Genomic DNA, 15,702 nt, shown 5'->3' on the forward strand with positions numbered 1-15,702 from the left:
ACAATAGCCAAGCCCCAGGGTGTTTTTTTATCGTTGGAAAAAGTTTGGAAGAATAGGAAGTTGTATCTGTGAACTTAGATTAAAATATTGGAAGCCACGGTAATGACAGTGGTCAAGGATGGTTTTTGGACGCGGAAATTTCAAAAAGGGTGAGAGAAATTTATAAATGTATTCTAGAGAAATTGTCTAAGGTTAGTTTTAGGTAATAGATTGACTCACCGTATATTAGCAAGCTGTACAAAAAATATGCTTTGATCCATCTTTCCAGGGCTATAATGAAAAATGGCCCGTGTAGCTAAGCCATGTTCCACGGATGAAGGATGATATATTGCAAAAGATTGTGGTTTCAGTCATCAAGCTATACAAAAATATGCTTTGATCCATCTTTCTAGGGCTGTAATGAAAAATGGCTGATACAGCTAAGCCATGTTCTGCGAATGAAGGATGACATATTGCCAAAGATTGTGGTTTCAGTCGTCCCTCTTGGGCCAGACGAAAAGCAGGCTGTTTCTAATTGGGGTGGGAGGGATTCTTAAGGAAGGATGCTCCTAAGGAATTTGGAACTTTATGGGAGGGGTAAATAATGAAGCTTTGCATTAATTTGGACTGGAGGAGGAGAAAGCGCGCAGCTGTGTTGGCCACAGGCGGCATGCCGCTGCATTAAGTTGTTAGTAGCAGTATTTGTAGCATCTATTATAATTATTTTACGTCAAACTAATTTATTTTCATTTTTCAGATATTTCTATAGTTGAATTTTCTTACCAATAGCTTTTGTAATCAGCTTTTAGTTCGTAATTCTTATAATCCCCCATTTTCCTTTTCCATCAGTAATCCGTTCCTTTTTCCAGTGTTATAAACTTACTGGTTCCACCCGAACAAATTCGAGATACTGTTCATCTATTTCATCTACCTCACCAAAGGATGATATCTCTTAAATTTCTCGCATGGTACTACTTAGGTAAGTTGTTCTCTTGAAAAATGCCCCCCCCCCTGTACCTTTCAAAAGAGGTGATAAAAAACAATCCTTTCTAGGATAAACATTTTGTTTCTAGACAACCTTTGATAATTTAAGTAAATAAGTAGAGGATCATCTTGGATATCCTATTCTGAAAGTATCTGAAGTTAGTCCGAGAAGGGATTGTTTACCCTTACCCATGCCTGGTGATTGTAGAGGATAAACACCGTAGAAAATAATGTTATATGCTGATCAACGGTCCGTACATTACAGGTACTAATCTCCCGATTTTCGGCCTTCGATCGGGAGTGCGATGAGTGGTCGAGTTAGGTTGAGTGTTGTGGGGGAAATCATCTGATACTTCTCGTGCTTTTTGGACTGATTTCTTTAGGTGCCAGTTTGGAGCTGGGTCATCTCTGATTGAGCTAACAGGCTCACACCATCGATTCCCATCCCAACCAAATAATCGGACACCAGGCCTCCATCACCTGCTTTTACGGATATGGGTTTGTAAATCCAGAGCATGAGCCAGTCGGCTAATATTGCTAAAAATTTTGTTTTCTGGCCAAATTCTACCATGTTAACCTATGTTAAACCACCAAAGAGATTAAATCGCCAGAAGTTTAATTCTCTTCTGCTGTCTGTTTTCTTTGGTTTTTCCTATCAACTTTTGCGTTATAGATAAAGTACGTCTTAGTATTATTATTTCTGTTAGCATTATGGAAACTGATGTTCGACTCAGGCCACAAATTCCCATAGTCGCCACACTCAAACAGCCACTGCGCTGTTGGTACTCCCTCGGAAATGGCTCGCATATCCTTCTTTCCCCTTTTTAAAAGAGCCTTGGCAGTGTAAACGTGTCCACCATTGTTTCCCACATCCTAAAAACCTCAATTTCCAGCCATCAGCTGGAAAACATTTTGTTTCTTAGAATCCTGTAATGCTCCTTAAGATATCTTGTTTGTGTTACGGCTAGAACTTTAGATGTGCAGGGAATTGAACCCCTCCTCCCCCCCCCCCTCTTATGATTTTGTCAGCCATTTCTGGCTTCAAAATATCCCATCTCGGCAACATATTCCACAAAATACCCTGCCTCATAGTCAAAACTTGCCAGGACGGCCAGTGGTTGGAAGGTGACTGAGATTAGCAGTAGTAGACCTCTATTTATGTCTACTACTCTCGGAGGCAGCACGAGTAGGTACCACTACGCCCGAAGTATGTGCTAGCGCACAAATAAAAGTTCAAATAGGGATAAATCCTTTTATTAGATAGTGAAAAGCAATGAAAAAAAAATGCTGGATTACAGTGAGGTTTAATGTATCTGCTGATGACGGTCACTGTATATAAGATTGAAATATCCAGAATCTTTTGTCATTGTTTTTACTGTCTAAAAAGAAATTTATCCCTATTTGAACTTTTTATGCGTCATGGAAAGGTATAAGATAAATTGAGAGATAACGATTTTATTTTCAAGCGCCATAAAAACGGTCATGCCGATCAGCGGCGGTTTTTGTCATAGCAAGACACTAAACATATAAAACATATAAAAATCACAGTCACAGCCATCGTCATGCAAAAATATACATTGATTCGAAATATCACAAATTCAAACTAAACAGGGTCAAAACGGAGTCAAGTTTAAAAAGAATAATGAACTAAAGAAAATAAAAATATATAATTATTGACGAGTGGGTGCAGAATTAAAAATCTTGACGAAGGAGGGAACAAAACTGCTTGCGTACCGCATATGCCACGCTGGTACCAGCTGAATTTTTGGTACCGCTTGAGCTACATTTCGCGGGAGCCTTCGACGCGTAGGGAGATACTCAGGGGGGAGGATTCCACGAAGCCGCGGATTTTCCAAAACACCGACACCAAATTTAAGACACAATTCATCACGGCGTGTCGATAGAGTTTTAAGCGAAAATTGTTTCAACAGGGTGCAATAAGGGACTTTGGGAGATTTTGACACTACCAGAAGACCTCGGTACTGGATCCTTTCCAGGCGTTCTGGTCTGAAGTCAGGCCGTAATGCCAAACGGGACAAGCATATTCTACCAGCGGTCTGAGAAATGTAAGAACAATACGCAATAGGTGGGGGGTGGGGACACCAGGATGACTAAAGATTTTTAAAGAAAGGATATCCAAGTTTGCCCGTTTGATCATCTCCTTTGTATGTCTTTCCCCCTTCAGGTCATGTCTAAGATATATTCCCAAGAATTTAATATCTATAATGCCTGAAATATTCTGTAAAGCAAGGGATAAACTGTCTCTTAGAAAAGAGAAAGTTAATATGAGCGATTTTTCACGACTGACGATCATTTTGCCCTCCTCAGCTTGACGTGATAAACTCGCTATTATTTTGTCTTCATCACTTGAAACACTCTTTTCACCCAGCTCCAGTACGGATAGATCATCAACGAATTTAAAGTTATCCGACTCATCATTTACCAACTCATTAACCATAACCAAAAAAAGTAGAGGGCCTAAAATTGTTCCCTCTAAAAAGAAAGGTAGTCTGGTCTTCGAAAATACCTATGTGCTAGTGGAAAGATGTGTATGAATCCCCTTTATTCATATTATGTGCAAGCTTAAAAATCCCATTAAAGTTTGTTCTTTTGGTTAAATAGTTAATTCAAAGAAGCCTAAATGACGCGATAGGCATATTTGCAGAGATTTATTTCTGGGGCAGGAAAAACTCAAAGCAAACTTAGTCTCTATTAAACTGCCTAAAATATGAACTAGAAACTTTACAAAAAAATAATAATAATAATAAAAATCATAAAAAATTGCTCTTAAGTTAAGTGAAAAATGTACGAAATTGTGTTCACATCGTTAAAATCATGGGAATCTGGGAAGGGGAAACAGGCCAAACTTTTATTTTTAACGTTTGAATTTTATATTATTCTATGTCAGTAGTCTTACAGCTATTTTCACGTTTTTATTCAACTTTGTAACGCTATGCTTTAGAGCCATGAGCTATGTGATAACAATAATAACTATATCCATAACTTTTATAACAGTTACAACCATTTTGTCCTAAGAGTATTTAAATTTCATTGTCTTATGACTCGAAAGTACCTCTGGAAGAGAGACATCGTCACTCACAAGGCAGTCATGTGCTTTTTCCAGGTTTTATGTTTATCCTGGGTTTCTGTCGTACCCTTTATGGGGACGGATTAAATTGACTCTCAAGTCATATGTTTGTTCTTTTTCAACCTGGAATGTGAGATCAATCAATCAATCAATCAATCAATCAATTTATTAATACTAAAAAAAAAAAAAATACAATTACAAACTTAAAAATTTAAATACGCCCAAGAAGCTAAGCTTGTACAGGGCCAACAAAACAAATAAAACACTATTATAAAGCACTAAAAAAAAAAAAAAAAAAAAAAAAAAAAAAAAAAAAAATTAGATAAGAGACATTTATGAAAATAGGAGAAATAATAGGAGAAAATAGGAGAATTATTTGAAATATATTGAATGAAAGAAAAAAAAAAGACATAAATGTGGATAGAATGCAAAAAATGAAGAAAAAAGGGGGAAAATACTATACTGGAAATACCCAGCGAGAAAGTGCCTTTGCAGAAAGAGATAGAGGGACATCAGGAGGGATGGAGTTCCATAGTAAAATAGATTGATAAACAGGAGACCTCTGACCTGCTGTCGATGAACGCTTAGGTAAAATGAACCTGCGATAAGAGCTACGTAAAAAAGAAGAGTACCTACCTGAGCCTGACAGAAAGAAAAACAATTGCAGAAGAAATCAATTGCAGAAGAGTTGACAGATTTTTTTTTTCTTGATTTATTTATGTTCGTCGAATCAGAAAATTAAGATGTGAACTTTAAAACAATGTTTTGGAAATTTTATTTGAAATTACAAGAAAAGAAATTTTTTATCAATTGGGTCACTGATCTAGTATTCTGCAGCTAGTGTCGGTTTTTGCTAATCTTAGATTTTGGGTGATTGGCTCGATTCTGAAACCTGAATTTTTGGTCTTTCAATTTTAATTTTCCTAATTTGTAATCGTGTCGTAATCTTCATCGTTTTCATGATCGTATTGAACACTTTTTGGAATCTATGACGTCATTCGCAATTATACAGGATGACGTTAACTTGCTGTTAAATATTACTTTGGACCCTGTTATTACTTTGATCGAACAATCCTACCATCTGAAAGAAAATCATATATTTTTGAAGGGATTTTGATATTTCTGCTAGATATCGGTTCTGTATTAATTTTAAATTACTTAAAAATATCGCGTTTTTATCGTGTAGATATAAAAATATCGCGGTATTATCACGTAGATATAAAAATATCGGGTTTTGGGCTTTAGTGTGGTGTCATGACTGTAAAAATAAGAAAAAGCAAATTTGGTTGATGTTGTAGCATCGATATATTAGATTATGTGGTTTTCATCTTCATGGTTATCACATTTCCTAGCCAAAACTGCTGGTATGGAAATACTGCTTTTTGGGCTTTACTCTGGCGTCATTAGGGCTATATTTACCACTAATTGTTATTAAACTCAATCTTAAATAGCACATATTTTAGCCGTTTTTATAAATTCGATTAGCCAAATTCAATTTTTAATATCTCAATTTGTGTAAACTACTTCAACTTGGCGTTGTTAAGATTTTTTGAATTTCTTTTAGGGGCAAATATTCAGTCTGGATCTCATGATTCTGTTGAGGATGCAAGAACGGCATTGAAGCTGTATAGAATTTACATTAAGTTACTCAATGATGACGAAAAAACATTGAGAGATTCCTTAAAGGTAAAATATTTTTAGATTTTCGTCTTCAATTCTCGTTTCTTTTTTTTTATCTAACTCATGTTTCAAATAGAAAAAGTTGCTGCGATTGGCAAATATTCATGAATTCGTTATGTTCACATAAGATCACCTCTTCTAAGATAGGTGTATGCAAGAATAGGATTACTCTTTTATCTTTTCTATGGCTGCTGCTATTGTATAGAAAAGATCTAAACAGAAATTTGGATTGCTGTTAAGAAAATTGCCAAAAGAATCGCAAAGCTACTCGATAACTGTTGAATTCCTTCAACTCAATTAATTTCTTGACAAACCGACCAAATATGACGGTGTCGGTAAAAAATTGCCTCGACTAGCGAATGGTGCTCAAGTCCAAAGATGTATATGAAGCAACATTCACGCCTAGTTTTCATTTCGCTGTTATCCCGTGCACACGAGATACTTACAAAGAATGGGGAAAATTTTCTAATAAGGCTCTTAACTCTACTCTAGCTTATTATTGAAATATGACAATTAAGCTTCTTACTTCATCCTAGCCAAGTGGTTAGCGCACTAGTCTCGAAATTCCTTGTTCATGAGGACGGGGGTTCCTAGTGTCGCTGCTTATTTGGTTTGGAACGGGGGTCAGTGGCGTGACTCTGTAAGCTCAGTCAGAGTCAACCCAGGTCTAAATGGGTATCTTGAGAAATCTGGGGAAGGTAAACAAGAACTGTGTGCGAAAACACATGACGGCTGGCCCCCAACTTCCTATTGCACTTCTTGGCTGTAGGGCCATGAAACGGAGGGCAGCACTACCGGTGGGGATTGTAAAGTCCAATACCTTATTCTATACATTTCCTTCACATTCTCACATAGCTGCTAGCTCTAAAATTGACGTTTTAGCAGCTACTTTTTTGCCGCCCAAAAAGGCTTTGCTAGGGCAAAACCACTTTTTTTATCTAAGTGGTGTAATACATATTCTGAGTGATATTTTGGATAGGGCTCAGTTAAGTTTTCTTCCACACACAGTTGTTTAAGTTGCATAGCATGACACAACGAAAAGAATCAATACTTTAGTTCCAAGTGCACAGTAAAAACTAATTTAGTTCCAAGTGCACCATCAAAAGTAATTTAGTTCTAAGTGCACCACCAAAAGTAATTTAGTTCCAAGTGCACCACCAAAAGTAATTTAGTTCCAAGTGCACCATCAAAAGTAATTTAGATCGATTTGCACCACCAAAAGTAATTTAGTTCCAAGTGCACCACCAAAAGTAATTTAGTTCCAAGTGCACCATCAAAAGTAATTTAGATCTATGTGCGGCACCAATAGTAATTTAGTTCCAAGTGCACCATCAAAAGTAATTTAGTTCTATTTGCACCAACGAAATTAATTTAGTTCCAAGTGCCCCATTAAAAGTAATTTAGTGCCAAGTGTACCGCCAAAAGAAATTTAGATCAATGTGCAGCACCAAAAATAATTTATTTCCAATTGCACCACAAAAAGTAATTTAGTTCCAAGTGCACCATCAAAAGTAATTTAGTTCTATGTGCAGCACCAATAGTAATTTAGTTCCAAGTGCACCACCAAAAGTAATTTAGTTCTATGTGCACCACCGAAATTAATTTAGTTCCAAGTGCCCCACCAAAAGTAATTTAGTTCCAAGTGCCACTAGTAATTTAGTTCCAAGTGCACCATCAAAAGTAATTTAGTTCTATGTGCACCACCAAAAGTAATTTAGTTCCAAGTGCACCACCAAAAGTAATTTAGTTCTATGTGCACCACCTAAAGTAATTTAGTTCCAAGTGCCCCATCAAAAGTAATTTAGTGCCAAGTGTACCGTCAAAAGAAATTTAGTTCTATGTGCAGCACCAAAAGTAATTTAGTTCCAAGTGCACCACCAAAAGTAATTTAGTTCCAAGTGCTCCATCAAAAGTAATTTAGTTCTATGTGCACCTCCAAAAGTAATTTAGTTCCAAGTGCACCACCAAAAGTAATTTAGTTCTATGAGCACCACCAAAAGGAATTTAGTTCCAAGTGCACCACCAAAAGTAATTTAGTTCCAAGTGCACTACCAAAAGTAATTTAGTTCCAAGTGCACCATCAAAAGTAATTTAGATCTATATGCACCACCAAAAGTAATTTAGTTTCATGTGCACCACCAAAAGTAATTTAGTAACTTTTCTTTTCTCGAAGAATAAGCTGCTGCATTCTTGGACTACAAAATTCCACAACAAGTGGGCGAGATTTCAAACCTGAGCCGTTTTCCAATCCTTCTAACAGAAACTATGTCATTCTTAGTCAAAGAAATTCCAGGAAATCTAGTAGTGCAAAATCCAAGAAATTTGCTTTCAGAAGCTTCTGGATAAGGGTCTTATTTGAAACCAAATAGGATCAGATGATTTGAAATTGTCGTTTGGTCAAACTGATCGCTCAGACGATCCACATTGAGTTGAATTGGTTTCAGAGATTTTTGCAGCTCTGACAAGCCTGAGTCAAGCAAATGAAGGGATGATTCAAGCTTTGACATCCTCAAACCATATTGTTTTAGTGATTTTTCCACAAGCACATCAAAATCCATTTTAAGACTATTGTATACCTCTTGTTTAATGATTTCCATGTTGTTAGCATCAAAAGCAGCAGGTACATGACTAGAGGCAAGTTTTTTAACAGAGGCCTCAACCAAAGAACCAACCTCATTAGACAGTGCCTCACTGACAACTTCTGCCATAGTAGATTTAAGGTTTTGGTCATTAAGTGAATCTGCAATTAGCTTCTGCTTGTTCTTAAGGGTGTTAATGTGTGAGGTGGGCATAGCAATCTGCTCATTAATAGATTCAGCTCCTCTGTACTGGATGGAGCAGTCTGATCTCATCTCTCTGTGACTAGGAGGTCTATAGCTCTTTTTTGAGTTGTCACCCCTGATGTAGGCTAAAGTGAACTCCAAACTAGGCTAATCAAGCTACAAGCTAACAGCAAAATGCAAGGGGTCTTCTGGCTGGCACAAGCAATTATAAAAAGGGTCTAATAACAGCTAAGCAGAGGTGTAGGCACCAGGCAGAAAAATAAAAAGACTGTACCTGGGGGGTCCCCAATTGCACCCCTGGGGTTGGAGCTGCTAGGCTTGCCTGCCTTTTCCACTGGACTGGTAGGCAGGCTAAACCAGTTCTTCAGACAAATTCAATTTAACGAGAAGATTAATGACGCCAGATATTACCACTTAAATAAGCAATATAAATTCCAGTGTGCTTCTTAATAAATGTTTCTTATAAGAAAATGACATAAATTTTTCTGTATCGATATTTTTTCTGGCAGCTTGATTTTTTTTTCCTTTTTTAATCAAAATTTCATTAAAGCAAGAATTAATTATGTTTTAACTTTTGCCTAAATATAATTGTGCATCTCAGTAGATTGATTCGAATACTGAAATCTATATTTTCGCAATTTGTTTAACCATTTTTTTTTTTTTTTTTTTTTTTTTTTTACATGTTTGGAAGGGATGGGTCTTGAAGGAAGCATTGATGGAAATTAGAGCTGTATTAAAATAACATAACTAAATTAACTGCCACAAAATAATGTTTTTGGTAAAGCGTAAATGATACTTTACTCACTTAAGAGTTTCGAGGGGGAGGGGCTGGCAACCCCATATATATTTGCGGTAATTAATAATTTTTTTTTAATTAAAATTGTTTGTTTCTGAACTCTAATCGTCTTAGATTTCATTTAACCATTCATAGTAAATTCTCTTCGTAATTTTTGTCCTACAACTTCATGCTGCAATGTATGACCTTTGCAATGAAGATTTTGACTTCGCAATAGTCGAACCTTCTATTTAGTGCTGGAGCTACTTTATAATCGTTTCAAATTTTGAATTCGCTTTTTGCTTTTCGTGGATTTTTTTTTTAATTTATTTCTAAAAATGAAAAAAAAAACCTCAACAACATTGATTAGTTTAAGCACTTCGTGCACATTTGTGACCGAGGCTATATTCTGGAATTCCATGCTAATTTACCTATATTCCAGCTACAATTTTAATAAGAGAAAGTAGCTTCTTTTGTCATATTTGGGATACAACCCGCAATCTCTTGGTATATAGTTAATAATGCCTTTTGCAATAAGCAGTTTTAACATACCTGCTAAATGCTTCTGTAGATTAGATTTAGTGAAGTCTCAGTATCAGTAGACCAATGACCTACTTGGCCTATTGATAAATGCGATCCTACTCTTATATAGTTTATACCCTCAAAAATGCGAAGTAATTAATTGACCCCCCCCACCCCTGAAATTTGGCAATAAAAACTTTTAAATTCTAAAATGTTCTTAAAGTCCCCCCCCTCAAGGATAGGATCTGCATACACCTATGGCTGTCTGGTTGTTTTCAACCCATCTGTGGGCTAAGTTCCTATTAGTGTAATGACAAGTGTACATTCGTGCATTGACCAAGATAGGTCAGCAGTTATAAAGGAACTTCAAGAATATCATTAAAAAAGTTTAGAGCTGATTTCTGGAGAGATTCCTTCTTATCTGTTTTGTAGATCCATTCAAGTTTAGGTGTGACAATATCGAAGACAGAAGTCTTCAAAGTCATAGACTGCGCTTAAATTTGTTTTAGATTCCTGACCATGCCTCCTTGAGTTTTATAGGCCTGTATCCAGGATCTTTCTTGGGAGAATTTGGTTTGTTGTTGAGGATGGGGGCCCATCTATAATAAAGCACAAGCTTATTCGTTGTCTACAAAATATAAAAAAGCGTGTTATTACACGCTAGGAGGGATGTGTGGGGACTAATTCTCCCCTAGATTAGTCCGGAAAACTCCTTTCTTGGAATATTGATAACAGTAGCCTAAAAATAAACTTCTCTTGTCTTTTGAAATCTTCCCCTGGCTATGGGAAAATTCTTCTTATCCCCCCTCAAAGGGAGGATAAGTGCATCTATGTTTTCATATTAGGTGTGACGTGGGTGGATACCACCAAAAACTTAGGGGGCCAGAGAATTAGGGAGTTGGACCATCATCACCACCCTCCCCCCCCCCCAAAAAAAAACTCATTTTTGACAATCGTGTATATCTTGTTTGTGGGTATCTACAAACGAAATTTTAGTTATTACAGAAACAATTTAAGAAATAAATTTAAGTTGTTAACGTTCTCAGTTCTCACTTTTAGTTTTATGGATAGTTCTCCATCTCTAAACCCCCCCCCCCCCTCTCACTTTGATTACTTATCACGCCAATTTCCTTGGTATTACACTGCCATCCAGTCTTAAATGGGATGCCCGCATTGACATTAAGAAACAGGCAAACCAATACCCTACTCTATGTCCTATCTGTCATTAAGACCGAACTGTGGACGATAAAAAGAGAATCGGAAATATTCAAGAGAGACCTCTTAAGATTAGTTTTAAAGCTCAAATGATTATTTTTCAACGAAAAGGGGGTCTAATTACCGTACACAACAGACAAAGATAAACAGCGCAACAAATTTGGGGCCCTTTGTATCAGCTTTAGACCCCGGCACCGCGCCGATGAGGGAAGGTCGGAAATGGCGAGGCAAAATAGCGCGCCACGCCGCACTGCCGGTAAGATATCGGTGATACACCGTCGGTAAGATTTCGGTGATACGCTGCTGGCGCGATCCATGTTGACAGCAAACATCAATGGTTTCATCAGTCTTTCTCAAATCACAGCTTAAATTTACAACAGATTCGAGCCTTTTCATGAGTTCAAAAATTCACAAGTCGCTGGCTGGAAACTGGTCTTCTTCGTTATTCATCAAGAGAAGTAGAAACGAAATGGCTGTGGCGTTTCAGAACCCTTGCATAATACGAGTAGTTGAAGTATCTATTAGCCATGTATTCTTAACATAAATAAATGTTAAAATTAGTAGCTTTTTTATCGAGCAATGCTGCATACAAAACTTCCAATACCGTATCACAAAATTCGTCAGTTCTCTGGGTAAAAACTTAGAATGTAACTTTGAAATTAGAAGCTTAATTTTTTCATAATGCCCTTTGCCTATATCTGTTTTGTCACCTTTAAAACAGTTTAAATTGGGCGACTTTTATATTGATTGTTTTTTTTTTTTTTGCTCTTTTGGATTCCTAAGAAGCCTTCTTGTGTTAAAAACTGGTTTTTAATAACAATTTAAAAAAAATGAATTTTAAAGTTTTTTTTTGGCTTCTTTATAGAATATATGTCATGTAGGCTAAGGCTGAACTGCTAATTTTTTATTACTTTTGGCTGCTCTTTTGGATATTATTCATTTTTTCTTTTGAGGATTCATTCCAAATTATAAACTGATAAATACCTAATATCAGTCAAATTATAAACTGCATCTAAAAGGAGTAAATTTATCAAATTGAAAAATACATGGTGAACACTTCACATGAGAACACTTCAATTACAATGACACAAAAAACACTTAATAGTTTATTGGCTATGAAGAAAAATGAAGTGCCAGCTATTTTCTTAGGTAAAAAATGAAAAGCTCATCCGTTTTAAGTGTAATTAAATTAAATATTTTGCAGACCGAAGTAGCTCCAGAAAGATGCTAACATTTTCATCCTCGTTCCTTACTTTTAGTCCAAGGAAAATGCTATGATACTTAGTATCAGTTATTTAATTTAAGCTTTGATTTCCAAATGCTCACAAGAATTACCAAATTTAAGAAAGTCGCAACAATGAGTCAGCTGTGATCAAAATACTCAAAGACTCCTCTTTGATCCCCACCCATACAGGCTCAAAGCTTCTGCTATGGTCATTTCCATGGAAATCTCCAAAGAGTTTCTTTTTAAAATAGCTTTCAAGCGTAGTTAGGGGTATTTAGACTTTTTTGCTTTTCTTCAAAGCTTTGAAAAAAGTGTTGTAATATTCCAAATGTTACATTTGTGCATATTTTTGGTAATCATTTGTGGGGTGATCGAATTTTCTAAACCACCGTAGATAGGTAAGAACGTTGCAACATCTAGTACCCTGAGATCATAAGACTGTCAAAAACTCCTCCTTTAACCTCCCAAATTGAAAGCTTTTATTATGACCTGGCCTTTTAATTCAACTTGGGCACTGGACCAAGGGCGCCATTGTTACTCGAGCGCAACGTTAGGTGGGGATGTCGATATCGCTTTCGTCACACCAATTCGTTTTAGTGTGAATCTGCCTGGTACTTATGAATGAATGTTTTCAAAGTAAACCCGTTTCATCAATAAGAAAAAAAAATGGATTGGACGCATATGTCCCTTTCCCTTTGGACTATAAAACCATGCAAGTGCTGTATCAAATATAACTCACGAAAATCTTGTTAATTTTGTCAACTTTTCAACTTTTTGACATCCCTGCTTTCAATAAAAAAAAATCAAGGTACTATCACTTAAATATAATAACTCCCTATGCCCCCCCCTTCTGGATACCATCTTGATAGGATACCGTCTCTGCTTTAGATAACAAAAAAATAATTTACTTATTGGCACCCCTGCTTTAAAAAACATCGAGGTATTATCATTTAAATATGATAGCTCACTACCCCCTCCCCTCTGGATACCACCTTGATAGGATGAAGAACTGTGTATATTGCAATATTTGCAATAGTATATTGCATCTATCTGGTTTTTATGCAAAGTAACAAAAGAGACGAAAATTAATGAACAAGAGAGTAGTGAAGAATTATGGTATGCAAAGTAATATTTGGCAGGGAAAGTCACTGGTGATAAATCGCTAGGGGTGGCACCAGGATTGGGTGATTTTAGGGAATTCAGGAACTAAATTTTTTTTCGTGGTGACGCAGAGATTTTCGAGCAAATACCTGTAAACTCGGGGATAGTGCAAGCCCTGCTTGATTTCTAATCAGGAAAATCAGAATGCTAAACCACACGAGAAAGAAAAGCTCCGACTTTGCGGTTGACGCAATAAAGAATTACCGCAAAATTAATTTTAAGTCGACCGAACGCCGCCGCCTTTGCCGGCGGCGGCGTGCTTGCGGTGCGCCAGCGGCGTTACGACACTTTGGCGGCGTTCGACCTGGCCTCTCGTCGGCGGCGTTCGGTCGATCCGCCGGCGCGGAGCCGGGGTCTAATCAGCTTCGACCGACGGTAGTAGTTAGTTACTGGACCAAGGAGCTATCCCCCCCCCCTTCCACAACCTTATTAGGGTTTGCCGTCCAACGATTAAATATCAGATGTTTTCCATTAATATCAGAAGGTTTCTCTGCTCTCAGTTGGCTAGAGTTGAAATTTCGTTTTAACTGTTTGTATTAATGAAGATTTAGGTATCACCTCCAAATGGACATGTGGGCCTATAAGAGGGTTTTTAAGCAATTTTTTGCTTCTATTTGTTTCAGACCAACTCCGTTTCAATTATTTTAAGTCATTTTAGACCCACGTCATTTTATACAATTCTGAAGAAGGCTTATGCCAGCTTTGCCTCTTAACTTTTTCATCACAGTCCACCAGCTTTATTTTTTTTCTACAACTTAATGACTAAAATATTTTAGTTTGATTTTTAATTTCGTATATTTTGATTTTTATTCAGTTAACAACAAAATTACTACGGGAGTTATTTAGTTTGTTATATATTCAGCAGTATGTTCTGTATTGATTTTAATTTTGATTGACTTTTATCTTTGTTTCATCAAAACTAGTGTTGCAATTTTTATATTTGCATTAGTAATTCCCGTAAATATAAGTTGGACAATATTTGCTAGCGAGAGAGCTATTTTTAGACTGAAACTCACAACGTTTATTACAGACAGATAAATAAAATATTCAGGTGTTTCTCGCTCTCTCTTTCGCTGTTCGCAGATATACACTTTTTTGGGTTTTTCCTTTTTTTTACTAGCCTATGTTGTGCATACTAACCTTACCTCGACAGTTTTATTTTAATAAAGAAATTAATAAATTTTTAAAATAAGATAGAAAAGAAAAATCATGAAATTGTTCTGTCATGAAGAAAAATCGGTTTAACAAAATGTTAAACACAACTAAACAATTATCAATAATATTTTTATAAAAATTTCTATGCAAGTTCTTTCTTATATTTCAGAAATTGTATGAAGCTGGAACAAGACGAAACTGGTTGATTGAGAATACCTTGAAATAATCATGGAAATACGATCAATATTATTCTTAATAAGCTAGAAGGTTTGACGAAGGTCTAACTGAACGGTTGTGGATATAGTTTCTATTGGTACCTTAGAGTGTTTTAGCAATTTTTCAAATTTTACATCGGTTTTGAGAAAAAAAATTTTTAAAGAAGGTCTTACGTTCACTTTAATGATTTCTTTTTAAAAAATAACTTAAAATTGTTTCTTTTTTAAATAACCACCAAAAAAATATACGAATGTCAAAAATAAGTTTTACAGTTCATAATTTTCAAATTTTCAGACTGCGTCTTCAGAGAAAGATTATTGCTAGTGAGCTCTTCTCGCCTCCTCCCCCCATTTCTGAGCAGGTAAGTAGGAAAATGAAATCCTGTATTACACAATCAAAGTGTTTCTGAGAGGAATAGAGAGTAGAGTAGAATATTTTTATTTACAACACATACATAAATAAATATCACAAAACAGCGCACATGCCTAGTGGCATACTTTAGCGCTGAAAATATTGCCAACGAAAAAAACAGCCATCTTCTAACTAAATTTTACAACAACGAAAAAGAAAACCACAATAAACAAAATGCTTAGCTTGTTGTAATATGTTTCTTCACTAGTCTTAGAAAATGACGCTTGTTGCTGCATTCTCGAACTGATGCTGGAATTGAGTTCCAGATTTTTGGCCCAGTGCGACGGATACTGAATCCGCTCTCGACGTCGGGCGAATTTCCCAGGAAAGGTCTGAACGATGCGTAGTAGGATAATTATGAAATTAGAAATTAGTTGGAAACATACCGGAGAAATTTACAGGTAAATTACTATATTGATAATCGTGACAAATACTAGAGATAGAAATTAAATGAAGTTGATCCAAAGAATAAATTCCTGAAGTCCCATATAGGTGTCTAACTGAAGAT

At 36.2% G+C, this 15,702-nt stretch overlaps 1 protein-coding gene and 1 pseudogene across 2 annotated transcripts in view; one reads left to right on the top strand and one right to left on the bottom strand.

The window, feature by feature from the left end:
- Positions 1–15,702, top strand: part of PAN2 (PAN2-PAN3 deadenylation complex catalytic subunit PAN2) — a 207,770-nt gene extending 192,068 nt beyond the window's left edge. Inside the window, exons 19-21 of one of the 2 annotated variants that reach the window (XM_089090455.1) lie at positions 849–958; positions 5,616–5,737; positions 14,737–15,702. In XM_089090455.1, coding sequence (XP_088946581.1) covers positions 849–958; positions 5,616–5,737; positions 14,737–14,793 — 289 coding nt within the window. In that variant the 3' untranslated portion in view covers positions 14,794–15,702. The remainder of the gene's footprint in view (positions 1–848; positions 959–5,615; positions 5,738–14,736) is intronic. The other variant, XM_089090454.1, reaches the window with a different exon arrangement.
- LOC148950786 (uncharacterized) lies at positions 7,927–9,710 on the bottom strand (annotated as a pseudogene).

The sequence above is a fragment of the Artemia sp. Qi Xiang Cuo genome, chromosome 6 (assembly GCF_049724085.1).
Source record: "Artemia sp. Qi Xiang Cuo chromosome 6, ASM4972408v1, whole genome shotgun sequence".
Taxonomy (NCBI): Eukaryota; Metazoa; Arthropoda; class Branchiopoda; order Anostraca; family Artemiidae; genus Artemia; species Artemia sp. Qi Xiang Cuo.